The sequence below is a fragment of the Pseudorasbora parva genome, chromosome 21 (assembly GCF_024679245.1).
Source record: "Pseudorasbora parva isolate DD20220531a chromosome 21, ASM2467924v1, whole genome shotgun sequence".
Lineage (NCBI taxonomy): Eukaryota > Metazoa > Chordata > Actinopteri > Cypriniformes > Gobionidae > Pseudorasbora > Pseudorasbora parva.
Genome location: NC_090192.1, coordinates 39127851 through 39145067, shown reverse-complemented (window position 1 = coordinate 39145067; position 17217 = coordinate 39127851). Strand labels below are relative to the sequence as shown.

At 38.6% G+C, this 17217-nt stretch overlaps 1 protein-coding gene across 1 annotated transcript; it reads right to left on the bottom strand.

Annotated features, from left to right (window-relative positions):
* Positions 1 to 613: 613 nt before the first annotated feature.
* Positions 614 to 16986, bottom strand: trim16 (tripartite motif containing 16). The gene is made up of 6 exons (XM_067429775.1): positions 15967 to 16986; positions 8035 to 8130; positions 5944 to 6177; positions 4600 to 4771; positions 4386 to 4481; positions 614 to 2096 (listed from the first exon to the last, which is right to left on the bottom strand). Exons 1-6 carry the CDS (start codon positions 16501 to 16503, stop codon positions 1528 to 1530), a joined length of 1704 nt encoding a protein of 567 aa, XP_067285876.1. The 5' UTR covers positions 16504 to 16986; the 3' UTR covers positions 614 to 1527.
* Positions 16987 to 17217: the final 231 nt, after the last annotated feature.

Below are 17217 nucleotides of genomic sequence, written 5' to 3'. Positions count from 1 at the left end.
TAACAATACATATATTACATTTCTTGATTAAAATACCTATAAATAGATGTGTGTGTGTGTATATATATATATATATATATATATATATATATATATATATATATATATATATATATATATATATATATATATATATATATAGAGAGAGAGAGAGAGAGAGAGAGAGAGAGATGTATATATAGATGTGTGTGTGTATATATATATATATATATATATATATATATATATATATATATATAAAATTATATAGACTTTTATATATATTTATATTAATTACTTCAACATTACGCCACTTCTTGTATTTCATTCCTTTGTGTGTGTGTATATATATATATATATATATATATATATATAGGCCTATAATAAATGATCAAATAAATAAAATGATTAGTATGTGCATACATTATTATTTTTTTAAATTATGTATGCTGTTTCTCTCCATCTATTGTTACCAAGACACATTTATTGTTTTTATTGCTGAAAGAATCACTCTGATGTGTGTATTATTTAATAAAAATACCAGTAGATTTAGAAAGGAAGACACCGTACTTGTAGGCTTTGAAACATTCTGTCTGCAGACTTGTGGAACCGGTTATGGCAACAAAACACATGGACAAATACCAGCATTTCACGGAAGTCATTTTTTATTTGCAGAGACAGATGATGTTTGTTCTGTTGGAAAAGTAACTGTCAGCGCTCATAGAGAAGCAGAATATAACAGACGAGGGGAAACAGCAGCACAGAGACAGTACAGAGTCATTACAGAGCCATATCTGTCCTGTTAGCCCAACCTCACGATGACCAACCCTAGTGAAATGAGCCGGAATAATTAACTACGTCAAATGGGTTTGGTCACTTGTGTAACATTACTGTAAACGAGAAACTTGTCTTACATATTTTTCAGCATGGATTTACTGTTATATAGCACACATTACACTATATATTGTGATTTACTAAATATTAAAATACCTATAAATGCCTATTAAAATTAATATAAACTCTCTAAAAGTCTCTAGAGTCTGGTTCGGACCACACGGGCCAGCCTTCGCTCCCCACGTGCATTAATGAGCCTTGGCCGCCCATGACCCTGTGGCCGGTTCTCCACTGTTCCTTCCTTGGAGCACTTTTGATAGATACTGACCACTGCAGACCGGGAACAGCCCACAAGAGCTGCAGTTTTGGAGATGCTCTGACCCAGTCGTCTAGCCGTCACAATCTGGCCCTTGTCAAACTCGCTCAAATCCTTACGCTTGCCCATTTTTCCTGCTTCTAACACATCAACTTTGAGGACAAAATGTACATATATAGGCATTTTTAGGTATTTTAATATTATATATATATATACACACATACACACACTCACTGCAGTAGTATAACTTTCATATCAGTCACAGTTAATATATCTCGGTTTACACAGACATCTGTCTCAGATTATCCAGGCCAGATCACCTGAGACTGATGTTAATACCAGGTGTAAACGGTACATTATAACAAGGAAATGCTGTGGATACAATGAGCAAAAGCAGTTTATTCGGGAGAGGGAATGGGAGATGTTGTTGACGCTCCTGTGGGCTCCAGAAAAACCACGTTCTCCTTCTTGGAAAGCCAGAACGCAGGGTATAGCGGCTCCAGAAACTGAGCCTGATACTTGTGGATGACCGCCATGCCGTTCTCCACGTCGTAGAAAGCCAGCACTCCGCTGGAGTAATCCACGTACACGCCGACCCGTGTGGCTTTAGGGCTGCTGAGCGGCGCCTCCACATCGCTGTGCCACGCGGAGAAGCCTCGTCCGTTCCACTGCAGACACCAGGAGAAGTTGTTTCCTGTGATGCAGCTGTTGCTCTCGGTGCCCTTGCGATCGATGCTCTTGTACGTCAGGCCGACGTGAGTTCCTTCTCCTCTCATGTCCACCTCGAAGTAATGGCGTCCCATGTAGAAGCTCTCGACCGTCAGCACCTGTTTGAAGTGGCTGAAGCGCTCTGGAAGGTCTGGATAGCTGTGCTGCCACGGCGTCGTGTTTGTGACCTTCTTCCGTTCCTCTGTCAGACGCAGGAACTGATGAGCCGTGTCTGCATCGAGGTTCAGAGGCATGACGTCTATAAAAGAAAATAGAGTCAATCACCCAAAAATACACACAAACTATATTAATGTATAGTGGAGAACTGCATCCACCGTGAAGAGTATACTGCAGTAAAATATAAATACTATACATTTTTTGATTTTAAAGGGGTCATGAACAGAGAAATCTAAATTTTCCTAAGAGGTCATCATAATATAAGAATATCCTGTCCGTTTCAGAACTGAAAATGTTCTAGTTAATCCAAAAACAGCTTTTATTGAAACAAAGTCCAGAGAACGATGTCATAGACCGCCTCTACAAAAGAAGATCAACGCCACTTCTACATCCTCTCAACTTTTGTCCCCGCCCACTGGAGTGTTAGTGAGACGATGAGGAGAGACGAACAACATTCCCTTCCAAAGTATCCTAATGCTAGGAATGCACTAATTTATTTCCAACAACGTGAAGGTCTCAGTTGAGCATTATTTATTTGTATTCGCTACATTTTATTGTCGCAATTTCAGCTCAGGTTTAGTACAAAGACTTTCACAATATAGACACGACAGTAATGCCACAACATGTAAGTAACAGTGCTCATTCTAATGCCTGATCTGAGACCAGTGATTTCTGAAATTCTGAAATCACTGGCCAGCAATACTTGCTTAACTTCACATCGTTTTCATTATAGATTGAAAAATATCCTATTATTTCAAATGATTAAAATATATATAGAAAGCAATCAAATAATGCTCCCTTTACAATATCTGGAGCTGTCAATCAAACACCAAGTTTATCAGTGACTCACGCCAAAACTGCCGTTATAATCAATGTATCTCTTATTTACATTGTGTTTGCACTTTTAGTCATGATGAAAGCATTCGTGAGAGTTATATAGCGGTCAATTTGGAGATCATGAGCTACTTGGCTTCCATAATGTGCTCAAAATAAACATTTAAGTGTTCATTTTAACAGGGTCATTTCAATATGTGGCCTTGACCAAGTGTCGCCAGAAACCTATAACTCCTCAAGGGATGCTCAGATCTTCTTCAAAAGAGATCTTCTTTGCTCTGGCAATAGGTGCTTCTATAACAGTTAAAACAGTGACACATGATAATGTCCCTATGATTGTAATGGTAAATGGACTGCATTTATATAGCGCTTTCAACAGACCCTACGGCCATCCAAAGCGCTTTACATTTTTGCCTCACATTCACCCATTCATACACAGACGGCGGTGTCAGCCATGCAAGGCGCCATCCAGCTCATCGGGAGCAGCTGGGGTTAGGTGTCTTGCTCAAGGACACTTCGACACTTGGTCAGGTGGAACCGGGGATTGAACCACCAACCTTTTGGTTTGTAGACAACCTACATGAACCACTGAGCCACTGCCGCCATAATGGCATATTATATAACCACCAGTTGGAAGCAGAGGACCACTCTTTGGCTTACTCTGCTCACTGATATAGTTCTCATCACGAGGGTTTTCCATTTAAAATCCCATTCAAAACAGACGAATATGAATATGAAAACTAGCAAAGGAGTGATCATCTGCTGCCATCTAGTAGTAATAATAGTAATTGTGTCATACTTCTCACTAATATTGATCTATAATTCATATTTAGACATGATCAAATTCCTATTATTACGTTTACGATCACATTTTGTCAAAATTCATGACTTCATTTCTATTTAAAGCTAGCCTGACAAGCCAGACCCACATCAAGATGTTTGGTCTGGAAACTCATCATTGACAGCTCAATCTCAGGGGCGGATAAACGGTTGTCTTTCAAACTCCCTCTGCACGCGATAGGATAGCGCTACACCAACCAGAGCAACGAAGGTGAAGCAGAGCTCGTTGATAGATTAAACTTTTGCCGTATCCGGTCGGCTAAACTCCGAACACATCTTCCCTATTTAAGAATGACTTCAGTGCCGCTCTTTGTTCTTTTCTCAGAGAAAAGCTTAACTCCAAGTCTTCCAGAGTCGCGGTCAAAGCGGATTCGAAAGACCGCCGTTCGGCAGTTTCTGTGTTTACTAGAACTCGGCCGTCATTATGTTAAGCCCCGCCCACCGACTCTATACATGATGTGATTGGCCCGACCAGAGTTTGGCGTTTACAGCTCAGAAGTGTATTGAGAGTTGCTAGACGACACTCGCGACAGATTAGATTTGCTGCCGCTAGGGTGCGTCTAGATTTCTAGGCTAATTTAAAGCATCAGTTTTGACAATAGTGTTGCCTTTGTAAGCAGCTGAAAAAAAGAGTTAATGTTCATTTCATTTCAATGAACAAAGTTGTTTTTAATGGTTTTTGTTCAGGTGAACTCACATTTGAGGAAGTCGTCTCTGGTCTTCGGGTTCGGAATTGACAAGTTCTGTTTTGCAGCGATCATGGCATAAACGGTCGTCTTTATGCCCATGTTATCTGTGATTTGAAACAAGATATTTGGATAAATTAGCAACAAAACAAAGTGCTTTATGAAGAACAAATGATGTTTCTGAAATGCTTAAACTCATGGTGATATTTCGGGTGGCATCCTGACCGTTTTTACAGGTGTCTCTGAGTTTGCTGGTGTATGAGGTCAGCAGGTTGGTGCACATCTCTTTGGTGGACTGTGTGATAACACGGCTGAACAACTGCAGTCGATCCATGAGGCCGATATAAACACCAGGTAAAGACACATCAACAGCTTCCTTTTTCCACTCTGAATACTCCTGGGGAAAAAACACAATATTGATATAAATATTAAAGTCCCCAGGAAGTCAACAATTTGATCCCTAACACTTAAATAATGACATATTTAAGTGTTTTTTTTCAGTGTGTTAAAAAGCTTGAATGTAAATCTACACCCTTGCTTCATTTAGTATATGTGGATTTGTGAATATGCAAATTAGCCCCGCCTCCACTCACTCAAACCAGCTCGGATTACCTGAGCCACTCGCTCACCTGTAGTAAACGCAATACAATTCAACCATATATGTTTGAAGCAGAAACTGTTTCAGAAGAAGAGGAAGAGTGAATTATACAGGCTCGCCTACAAGTATCAGTTTTTGTGTAATTTTAGTGATTAACTTAAACATATTTTTACTTAAAGAGTTAGTTGTTTTTTTAAATCTAGTTTTTCCATCTAATTTTATTTCAGCTTTATTTCAATTAACAAAAATGTTTTAGTAGTTATAATTTCAATTCAACATATCCTTGTTATCAGTGCATTGCAGTTTTTAAATGTTAATGCATCTTAACTCTAACCATTGACAGAATTTTTCTTCCTTCCACTGTTATACCGCTATTACACATCTTCTGAGCGAGAACAGAATCTACTGATCAAAACACAGGCGAAGAAGAAGCAGAAACAACCAATATCATATGTAATCATATGCATGATTACCTGATCATCAACATTAAACAGCATATAAATCAAAACTCCCTAATGTCACTGAATGAAATGTCGACCCAGGATGAGCTAAATAACTGTGAAGCTCTGGGGTTTTGATGGACCCCATCTGTGTATTGATCGCCGCTCTAAATCCCATCCGGTCATGGTATTTTCTCAGCCTTTTGCTTAAAATATAGCGTTTTTTAATTAAACTTACCAACATTCAAGTGTTGATAAGAAAGAAACCATGAAACAAAAAAAGAAAGAAAGCATGAAGATAGAATAAAGCAGGATTTTTTCTTTCTTTTTTTCAATATATATTACACGTTCAGATGCTCATAGAACAAAATATTCTGGGGGCCATCTTTGGGAAAATGATCAAAAAAGCTGGCTCTGGCTGGCTACGTTTTTCAAAAAACGCTGGTGGAGAAAGAGTTAATTGTACATGTCAACTTTAACCCACACAACACATGCTTGAAATACTTTAGGGTAGTAACTGAAATTCCATACCTGCAGGAAGTCGATGTCATTTTTGTTCTTGGTGATTTTCTCGACCCGACCCTGAGTTTTCTTCAGCTCAATGCAGCGCTGCTCCAGATGAACTCGGATTCCTTCCGCCTGCCGCAGCGCTTGCCGTTCCTCCGCGTCCAGAATCTCGTTCACCTCCTTCTTCACCTGCTCCACGGCCGCCAGCAGCACGTCGAACTGCTCCACGATCACTCCTCGCACGTCCTTCACAGACGCCTGCGGGCAGACGGAGAGTCATTACAAGACATTAAGCAATACCAGAGCAAAGGGTTGTTCTTTCTAGAGCCGGAGGAAATGCCTATGCATACCACATATCGTCTTTAGAATGACAGCTGACAGCTCCGCACAATCCCATAGTTGTGTTGTTGTTTTTTTCTAATCTATTTTATTTTTATTTTGTATACATTTCTTGTGATTTTTGTCTACATGCTTTTACAAAAGGTCAACATGTATAAGAGGCAATATCTAATACTAATCTTCTTTAGTTACTGGACTAAATTATATATTTGGAAAAGTGCATAATTAACAAGTATAGTTCACACTGTATTCCTGGTTGAGTAATTATGCCTTTTGCAGATAAATGTCAGAAAAGTTTGCCTCCAATGTAAACTGACTAATGTGCAAGATCTTTATAATAAAAAAGAAAAAATATACAAAGATATATAAAAAGAAAAGAATGACAGCTCCAAACATTTACACTGCAAAAAATGCTCTGCATACTTGGTAATTTTGTCTTGTTTCTAGTCTAAATATCTAAAAATTCTTAAATCAAGATGCATTTACTAGATGAGTAAAATGACCTAAGATATTTTTGCTTGTTTTCTGAAGAAAAAAATCTAAATGAAGTGAGTTTTTGCTTAAAACAAGCCAATGGGCCGAGAAAAATAATCGTGTTTCTTGTTTCCGTCCCAAACAGACATACGGTTATTTTTCTCACCCCATTGGCAGATCATTTAGCTTGTTTTAAGCAAAAACTCACTTAGATTAGAACTCACTAGATTTTTTTCCCCAAAAAACAAGCAAAAATATCTTCTATCATTTTACTCATCTAGTAAATATTTTTTATATTTGGACTGGAAACAAGAAAAAAAAACGAAATAAGAAGAACATTTTTTGCAGTGTAGTCAGTTTCTGATCATAAGGACATCAACTATGTCATCTTATATTAAATAAGTAAAGCATAATGCACAGCAAAACTGCCATTAATAAACCACTGTACGGTGCAGACTAACAAAATCCAAGTTAAATAAAGAAGTCTTAATAAACAATGTGAACAAGGGGAAGTCAGAATAGCAGCTACACTTAACAAAAACAATACTGGACACAAACTGAGGAAACACAGGACTTATAAACATGAGGAACCCATCAGGATGAAGCAGAACAGGTGTGTGGATTAATTAACACATGAGGAAATAAACTAGGAAACTAGTTCCTGGTGAAGAGGACATAACTGTTAAGACCACAAATAAATCTCAAAATATACCCAGGCAAAATGTGTCAGATCCACAGGTCCCCCTCTTAATGAACTCACAGTACTTTATGGCACGGTTAATATGTAAACTGTTAACACTAGTCTAGCACTGGTCTTGTACATTAAATCCAAAATGTCTGACTATAGCTACAGCAGACAGAATGGTACACTCTAAAAAATGCTGGGTTAAAAACAACCCAAGTCGGGTTGAAAATGCACCAACCCAACAATTGGGTTGTTTTAACCCAATGGTTGAGTTGTTCTTACCCAGCAATTGGGTTGTCTTAAGCAACATTTAACCCAACCACTGGGTTAAAACAACTCAACCACTGGGTTAAAACAACTCAACCATTGGGTTAAAACAACCCAATTGTTGGGTTGGTGCATTTTCAACCCAACTTGGGTTGTTTTTAACCCAGCATTTTTTTAGAGTGTAGGTAAATAAGTTATTTCAGCTCTATCTAATGAGCTTCATCAAATCTAAATTGTGGATAAAGAATAATTTATTTTTGAATATTTCACTGTTTCAGAGTTTAATATCCCCTGCTGCATAATGGGGTTGCGAGAAACAGCGTTTCATGGTTATAAATGTGCCTTCTTACCTCTATAGACACGGTGTTGACCTGTAACTTATTAATGGCGTTTTCCGCTGCTGTGACCGTCTTCATCATGTCTGTCCGTTTGTCATGAAGCTCCTTCTGTAGACACACACACACACAATATTGTGTTGACAAAAACAATTCAGTTTCTTGTCATTTTAAAATAACAAATTCATCATTAATCATATTAATTCTTACATTAATATTTTTGAATAAATCAGTCACTTGTAAAATTACGGAATACAATAAAATATTGGCTATTATGTTTCCAGGGGAAAAAAATATATATACACAAATATATCAGGCTTGTTTTCAACACGAGTAAATAAATACGTGTTGTTTCGTGTTGTGAGATAAAGTCACAATTATCTTTTTTATTTTTAAAATCCATGGCTGAATTTTAGCGAGACATAAATTCACAACTCTGTCGGAAAGTCTGAACTGTGAAATATAAACTTACAATTGAGTGAGGAAAAATTGAAAACGAGCATCCCTTTGAATAAGAGAGGTAATAGGAGTAAATCAGAAAGGCATCAGTATCTTTATTCAGCTTTTGCTTTGCATTCCACAGGCAGGTTCAGACAAAAACATCCTCTACTGAACGCACAGCTCATGTTCAGCAGATGTTACTCTTCTTCTGTGTAGGTTTGCCAAAGGGAACATCTTAAACAATACAGCTTCGACTTTCACATTATAGAAAGAGAGTCCACCCTGTCCACCTAAAATCACAGAATACAACTGTATATGACTAATATAGGGCGTATAGTTTCCAAGCAACCAGTAAAGTAACATTACTTTTAAATTTACAACAAAATATTTGACTTTCATTTTTCAAATATTTATTGACTGACAGCTCTTCTGTCCCAATGTTGAGATAAATCCTAAATAAATGCATAGGCAACGCTCCAACAATGCTCCTGAACACACCTGGTTTAGACCAGACACACACACACACACACACACACACACACACACACACACACACACACACGGCAAGGTTATTTATATAGTACATTTCATACACAATGGCAATTCAAAGTGCTTTACATAGAAAGGAATTAAAATAGGGCTCAAAAATGCATAAGAAAAAGAATACAATGTAAAGAGAATTAAAAATAATAAAATGATGATAACCAAAGAAAAGAACAGGTAAACTAAAACAGTTATAAAAAAATAATGCATAGATAAGGTGCAATCAGTCGGACGTACAGTGCTCAGAGCTCATTCAGTAAATGCACAGCTAAACAGATGTGTGTTGAGTCTGGATTTGAATGTGGCGACTGTTGGAGCACATCTGATCTGTTCAGGAAGCTGGTTCCAACTGCGGCTGGCATGATAGCTAAAGGCAGACTCTCCTTGCTTTGAGTGAACTCTTGGTATTTCTAACTGACTTGATCCTGCTGATCTGAGTGATCTGTTGGGTTTGTATTTAATCAGCATATCTGCGATGTATTGAGGTCCTAGCTCATTGAGTGATTTATAAACAAGTAGTAGAACTTTAAAATCGATCCTAGATGTAACTGGAAGCCAGTGTAAAGACCTGAGGACTGGTGTGATATGGTCATATTTTCTGCTTCTGCTCAGAATCCTGGCAGCAGCGTTCTGTATGAGCTGCAGCTGTCTAATGGTCTTTTTAGGAAGGCCAGTGAGAAGGCCATTACAATAGTCCACCCTACTGGTGATGAAAGCATGAACGAGTTTCTCTAAGTCTTGCCTGGAGACAAAACATCTAATCCTTGCAATATTTTTCAGATGATAGTAAGCTGATTTAGTTATTGCTTTGACATGACTACTGAAACTCAGGTCTGACTCCAAAAATCACTCCAAGATTCCTGACTTGATTTTTTGTTATCAGGCCTTTAGCCTCAAGATACGCGTTCACCTTGAGAATTTCATCTTTGTTTCCAAATGTAGTTATTTCAGTTTTGTCTTTGTTTAACTGAAGATAGTTTTGGCACATCCAGTTGTTAACTTCATCAATGCATTTGCACAGGGAGTCAATGGGGCTGTAGTCATTTGGTGACAGCGCTAAGTAGAGCTGGGTGTCGTCAGCATAGCTGTGGTAAGCAATATTGTTCTTTCATTATTTGGCTCAGTGGCAGCATATACAGGTTAAACAGGAGAGGTGCACGCTGATGTGTGAACAGATGCGCCAGTGCATTTTTCGATTTAAACAACGAGGAGCTGGACGTGAACATGAGAACTGCGTCGGGATGAAATTAGCAGAACACACTTCGGCCTGGAGTCGCATTGCACCGTGTGTGATAGGGCCGTAAATGTGTGCATGCATCACATTTGCACAAAAACGGATTCAGTGTTTCTCATAATGATCAAAAACAGTGAAATGCAAACATGCAATAATTAAATACTATTGAGAAAGTGAGATGATATGCATTTTTACACTATATACTTTTTGCATTTAATCTCACTTTATCTTTGCAGTTGACCTTTGATGATCCAGCCTTATTCATTTCACTTTTGGTATGAAAGGGCCTTTGCATTTGCCAAAAAATAAAAAACAAATCAGAAATTTGGGTTTGTCTTGTTTTAAAAAAACAAACAAGCAAACCCATTTTGCATAAAAAGTAACTAAGTAATGCATTTAGTTACCTTTTAGAGGATAATGTATATATTGTAATGCATTACAACACTGCATCTGAAAGTCTTTTACTGCACCAGTGCCATGCGAGTTAAGACATGCTTAGCTATGCTCACATGGAGGTTTGCTCACTGATCCTGAAGTAACAAGACCTATATTTACAAAAAAAAAAAAAAAAAGGCTGTATTGTTTTCTTAAACATGTCCTGGTTAAGAATGCTATGGGTGCCCTAGGGACAAAAACGGTAATTGAAAACTGAACAAGGAAACTTTGCGAGGTGTTTTGTAGGTCAAATGAGAAACGCCTTTAGCAACAACAACACAGTTAATCACATATTCTTCAGATTGCTAGCTGTTTTTAATGGTTACGTCTTATGTGATGTATGTCAAACATAGACACGGTGATGTAAAGTGTTTGGTGAGAATGAAATGACTGATGAGTATGCAAACGGTCAGTAATATCATGAACTCAATGCTCTGTTTAAACCAGATATGTAACAGAGATATGAGAGTCATAGTTTCTGTATTCATCAGCTGAGAGGAAGTTTCTCGAAAGGTAACTGGCCTGTTAGTTCTGTCTCGCCACGCTGTCAGGCAGGATTGCTGAACATGTTATGTTGTGCAACGCTGTAAACTAACCCTAGCCAAACGTCCCTAATAATGGATGCCTTGACTCAGATCCGTGAAGAGTCTGGGACACTCCCTGCTCTGCATGAGAGAACAATGCATCAAACATCAAACGCATTCACCCTAAGCTTGTGTGTACTTGACAGGGAACTCCCTAACATGCACACACACATGCAGGGTGAGTTGTTTTGCTTCACTGCATTTACAGTTAGAGGTAAGAGACAGTAAGAGTTCAAGGGAATACTTCAAACAGCAATGATGTCATTATTTACTTAGCCTCATATTGTTTAAAATCATTTAAACAGGTTCCCAAAAAAGCACTTTTTGTACACTATATTGCCAAAAGTTGTGACGCCTGCCTTTACATGCACATGACCTTTAATGTCATCCCATTCTTAATCTGTAGGGTTTAATATAGGAGTTGTCCCACCCTTTCCAGCTGTAACAGCTTCAGCTCTTCTGGGAAGGCTTTCCTCAAGGTTTAGGAGTGTGTTTATGGGAATCTTTGACCATTCTTCTAGAAGCTCATTTGTGAGGTCACTGATGTTGGATGAGCTCTCAAGGCCTGGCTCTCAGTCTCCGGTCTAATTCATCCCAAAGCTGTTCTATCGGGTTGAGCTCAGGACTCTGTGCAGGCATGTTGGGAAAGGAAGGGGCAGTCCCAAAACTCTTCCCACTGTCCAAAATGTCTTGGTATGCTGAAGCATTAAGAGTTCATTTTACTGAAACTAAGGGGCCAATCCCAACCCCTGAAAAACAACCCACACCATAATCCCCCCTTCACCAAACTTAACACTTGGCAAAATTCAGTCAGGCAAGTCCTGGCAACCACCAAACCCATACTCATCAGACAGAGAAGCGTGATTGGTCACTCAGAGAACACGTCTCACTGCTCTAGAGTCCAGTGGCGGCTGCTTTACTCCACTGCATCCACGCTTTGCATTGCTCTTGGTGATGTAAGGCTTGGATGAGCTGCTCGGCCATTGAAACCCATTCCATGAAGCTCTCTAAACTGTTCTTGAGCTCACCTGAAGGCCACAGAAGTTTGGAGGTCTGTAGCTTTTGACTTTGTAAAAAGTTGGTGACTTCTGCGCACTGTGACCCTCAGCATGCGCTGACCCCGCTCTGTGATTTTACGTGGCCTAACACTTCATGGCTGAGTAGCTGTTGTTCCCAATTGTTTCCACTTTGTTAAATTTCCTCTAACAGTTGAGCGTGGTGGAAGGCTGGTGCCAAGAGGTCTGGACTGAGAAACAGAACTTTCCGAAGGATTAACATTTGAATACAACAACATAATCGATACACCCACACCTCACCCTCACAATCTGCATATTACCCCACCTGTAAGGCGGATGCCAGGGCATCTGGCCTGAGGAACAAAGAGCTCTAATTAACATTTGAACAGTCACCTGAAACACCATACCGATACACTCGCACATCAGCTTCACACTCTGCATATCACATGTACTTGCCTCTTCTATCCCTCCAGGAAAACCCATACAAAAGCTACATAACGTTAAGTGTGTACAATAAAAACCTATATGTGTTTAGTATCATTTGAAATGTCTGAGTGCATCTGGTAAAGTGGTGTCATTACCTTACAGTGGAATATTTAGTAGTGAGGAGGAAATGTCAGGAATGGCCTTATTGCACAGGTGTCAACCTATCACGGCCCCACGCTTGAGTTCACTGAGCTCCTGAGAGCGACCCATTCTTTCACTAATGTGTGTAGAAGCGTCTGCAGGCCTAAAGCTTGATTTACACACCTGTGGCCATGAAGAGATTGAACACCTGAACTCAGTCATTTGGAGGGGCGGCCCAATACTTTTGAGAGAATAACAAAATTTCAGTCTTTTTCTCACATGATGAACTGCATGGCTTGAGAAGACTTGAAAAAAATAATCGACTGTTATGATTCTATTGCACTTTTTGTCCTATTTAGAGTTTAATAGAGATTAAATTAATGCTGTTCTTTTGAACTTTCCATTCATCAAAAAATACTTTAAAAAGTACCATGGCCTACACAAAGATAATGAAAAATGTTTCTTGAGCTGCTTTCAAACTCAACCGGATAAAAGCCACTGTATTTGTTTACCATGCAAATATGCCAGAGAATTTGCCTGTAAACAACCCGACAGTGTTCATAATATGCGGCTACAGACAAAAACAAACAGAAAAGACATAAAGGAATGTTTAAAGCATGTTAAAGACACACTAATCCACCTGTTCAGGTGTTGCATCATCATGAAAACATGTCACATGATACAATAAGAGTGTTTACATTCTAGACACATCCGGCATCCAGTCTTTCAAATATTCCGTATGGTTTAGCAGCTTCCTAATGTCTGTGTGCATTGTGTTTGTTAGTTGATGTCACAGAAGAATCTGAGATGTTTTACATTCTTGAGGAGATGATTTCTCACCGACGTCATGAACTGACGCGCACAACTGGATGCAGAATAACGAAACCAGTTTCAGATCAGACACCGTGAGAAATGGACTAAATGACAATAGGTACGTCAGAGAGGTGTCCACCAGAAAAGAGAAATCCCAGGAGATCTTTCAGTTGTTATGAGATTGAATGGAGAGCAAATGAGTCAAACTCACACGAGCCTAAACTACACCCTAAACGCATAACCAAATACTAACCTAAATATAGACAGATCAGCAGCAAGGTAAAAAAAAAAAAAAAAACTTTTTGATTTCACAACTTTTTACTTTTGGCAAGTCAACTTGTATTCATTAATATTGTTCAGATTACATAATATTTTGAGATTTAATGTAACAAGATTACTTCATTTCTTAAGTTAAACAATGTTGCTGCAATTAAAATTGGTTGAGACTTAAAAAAACACAACTAAACTACAGTTAAAGGGTTAGTTCACACAAAAATGAAATCTACGTCTCACCCTAATGTCGTTCCACACCCGTAAGACCTCCGTTCATCTTCAGGCACAGGTTAAGATATTTTATATTTAGTCCGAGAGCTTTCTGTCTCTCCATTGAAAACATATGCACACTATACTGTCCCTTTCCAGAAGGACCAGAAAGGGAATAAAAACATCATCACAGTAGTCCATATGAGACATCAGTGGGTTAATTAGAGTCTCTTGAAGCATCCAAAATACATTTGGGTCCAAAAATAACAAAAACTACGACTTTATTCAGCATTGTCTTCTCTTCCACGTTTGTTTTCAATCCTCAAATAAAGATTTGAACGGTTATGAATCAGCGTATCGATTCATGATTCGGATCGTGTGCCAAACTGCTGAAATCACGAGACATTGGCGATCCGAATCATGAATCGATACGCTGATTCATAACCGTTCAAATCTTTATTTGAGGATTGAAAACAAACCTGGAAGAGAAGACGATGCTGAATAAAGTCGTAATTTTTGTTACATTGTAGCATTGGTGAAAAATGCATCAGCATGCCGTGTGAAAGGTTAGTAACAGCACAACTGATTTGATGTTTTGATGAACCACTCACACCTATTAAACTTCATTGTGTGAGCTTGATCACATCACTAACCTTCAGTATGAGCATCTGTAACAACCCTATATCAAACACCACACTAATGGTTCTTTATCAGGCCTCTCATGAGCACACAGTCCCATTGTCAGGCCTTTGAAACGGTAAGAGGACATGTGAGCTGAAATCAGAGAGACAGATAGCATGATGACGGACGCTTGGGACGCATGACCTGCAGTCTGATATGATTTTGATACAATCCAATATAACATGAGGAAAGAAAATCCTCTGTCCCTTATTTCACTGAAAAGTTTATAAAATAAGGAACGGTTTGGGTTTTATTATATGAGGCAATGGAGATAAAAATCCCTCTTATAGGTGAAGTTTTTTTATTTTAAGATTCTTTCTCCCATTTTAGCTCAAAATGCGAAACAACTATAAGTAAGATGAGTGTAAACCCTGTGGCTGAATTCAGAAGAACATACTCTTACTATTTCTCAAATGTATATCATTATATGTCAGAAATAGTATATTATGAAAAAGAAATAGTAATAGAAATAGTACAGAAATAGTAGATAGTAATAGAAATAGTATATCTGAATTCAGTGTGTCAATTTTTTTTTAATCAAAATGTGGTAGTTTGAGCACCTCCTGACACAACAACAGCATCTGTGTGACTGACCAATGAGAGTTTGGGAATATATATATATATTGCGATTCTAGTTGCGATTTCAAATCTGATTCTATTAATTTGACAATTATAAAACTGTTCTGTGAATATGAATCAGTCAAAAGTTTTGAGTCAGCAGTAATGTTTTTTCCCCCTTAAGAAATAAACACTTACACTTAGCAAGGATGCATTAAATTGACAAAATAAATTAATAAGTGACGACAGTAAAGACATTTGTAATGTTACAAATGTTTCTTGAGATGCAAATCATGATTGTGATTAGTGAAGGATCATGTGACAGTGAAGACTGGAGTAATGATGATAAATTCAGCTTTGATCACCGGAATAAATTACACTTTACTATATATTCACATAGAGAACTGATGATTTACACTGGAATAATATTTCACAATTTTACTGTATTTTTAATCAAATAAATGTAGCTTTGGTTACTGGTAAAAAATAAAAATCGTACCGACCCCAAACTTTTGAACACAGATTCTCATTGCAGCTTTAACATTATTAAGTGAAGTAAGAAGGCTCAAAGGGCCCTTCAGCCGTGCGGTACCTCAATTTTCCGGCGAGCCTCGGTGATGGGCACTGCGTTGTGCCCGCGGTGTTCCTCCGACGCGCACTCCGGACACACGCAACGCGCGTCGGCGAGGCAGTACAGCTCCAGCGGCCCGCGGTGCGTCTCACACGTGCGTCTCTCGATGTCCCGCAGCGGCTCCACCAGCTTGTGGCTCTGAAACTTGACGTTCTCCAGGTGCGGTCTCAGGTGCGCCTCGCAGTACGACACCAGGCAGGTCAAGCACGACTTTTTGGCAAGACACGGGCGGTCGATGCAGGAGTCACACGCGACATCATCCGGCCCCAGCGGCTGCTCTTCATCCTGGGGCTTCTGGGGGTCCTCTGACTCCTGGAGGTCTTCTTGAATCTTGCTTTCCTCGGTGATCTTGCTGTCCCTTTCTCCTTCTGTCTCTGGAGTTCCATTCACCTGAATCTTCTCCTGCTCTGTAGACTTCAGATTGCTCTTCTTCTGCATGAGTTTATCTGAAGCCATGCTGGATGCTGGCGGAACTGCTGTCAGCACCATGTCGCCCATGACTGTTTTCCTTCTGTCTGTCTTGAAGTGTCTTAAAATTTGACTTTAGTTTAAAGTTATAGCCAAGCCCAAAGTTGTGACAGGTGAGTTGACTCCAAGCCACGCCCCTGAAACTTAACCATTTCCTCATATTCACACTTTCAGCCGCCAGAGGCGGTGGGCGGGGTTACACGGCGAAGTGGGCGGAGTCAGTATGCAGATACGGTTGCTGTTATGAATATGTTTTGTAATTGATACTGTAGTTTGGTTTCTTAGGTTACAGACTGATATCATTATTTCTGTGGCTTAGTGGTAAAAGTTAATTTCCTCATCCACAAACCCTTCTCTGAGACCCAAAAGGAGATGTTAGGCAGTGTTGCTCTTAAAAGAGTTGTTAAAAGAGCTTTTTAGATGAATAATCAGATGAGGTAAAGTCAGTGCTGCCACCTGCTGGAAAGGGATCTGCAACATGATCCAAACCTGGATTTCTTTCTTCTGTGGAACACAAAATACATTTACATTTATTTTCTATTTTATATAGATATGTAAAGATCCAATAAATAACTAAAAATAAATATAAAAAAGTTTATAAAAATATTTTTTATAAGATTTGTTAATATATATATATATAATTATAAAATTATAAATTACAAATGTAATTATACTAATATAACTCATTTTAAAAAAGTATTTTTAATATACAATATGTATACTATAATATTATATGTGCATTGC

Bases quoted from the DNA above. Each gene is read 5' to 3' on its own strand.
- trim16 (XM_067429775.1), bottom strand. From the start codon at position 16,503: ATGGGCGACATGGTGCTGACAGCAGTTCCGCCAGCATCCAGCATGGCT. The intron at 4,772-5,943 runs GTATGGAATTTC...TTTTTTCCCCAG, and splicing joins ATGACATCGACTTCCTGCAG to GAGTATTCAGAGTGGAAAAA. The intron at 4,482-4,599 runs GTCAGGATGCCA...TTCAAATCACAG, and splicing joins CAGAGACACCTGTAAAAACG to ATAACATGGGCATAAAGACG.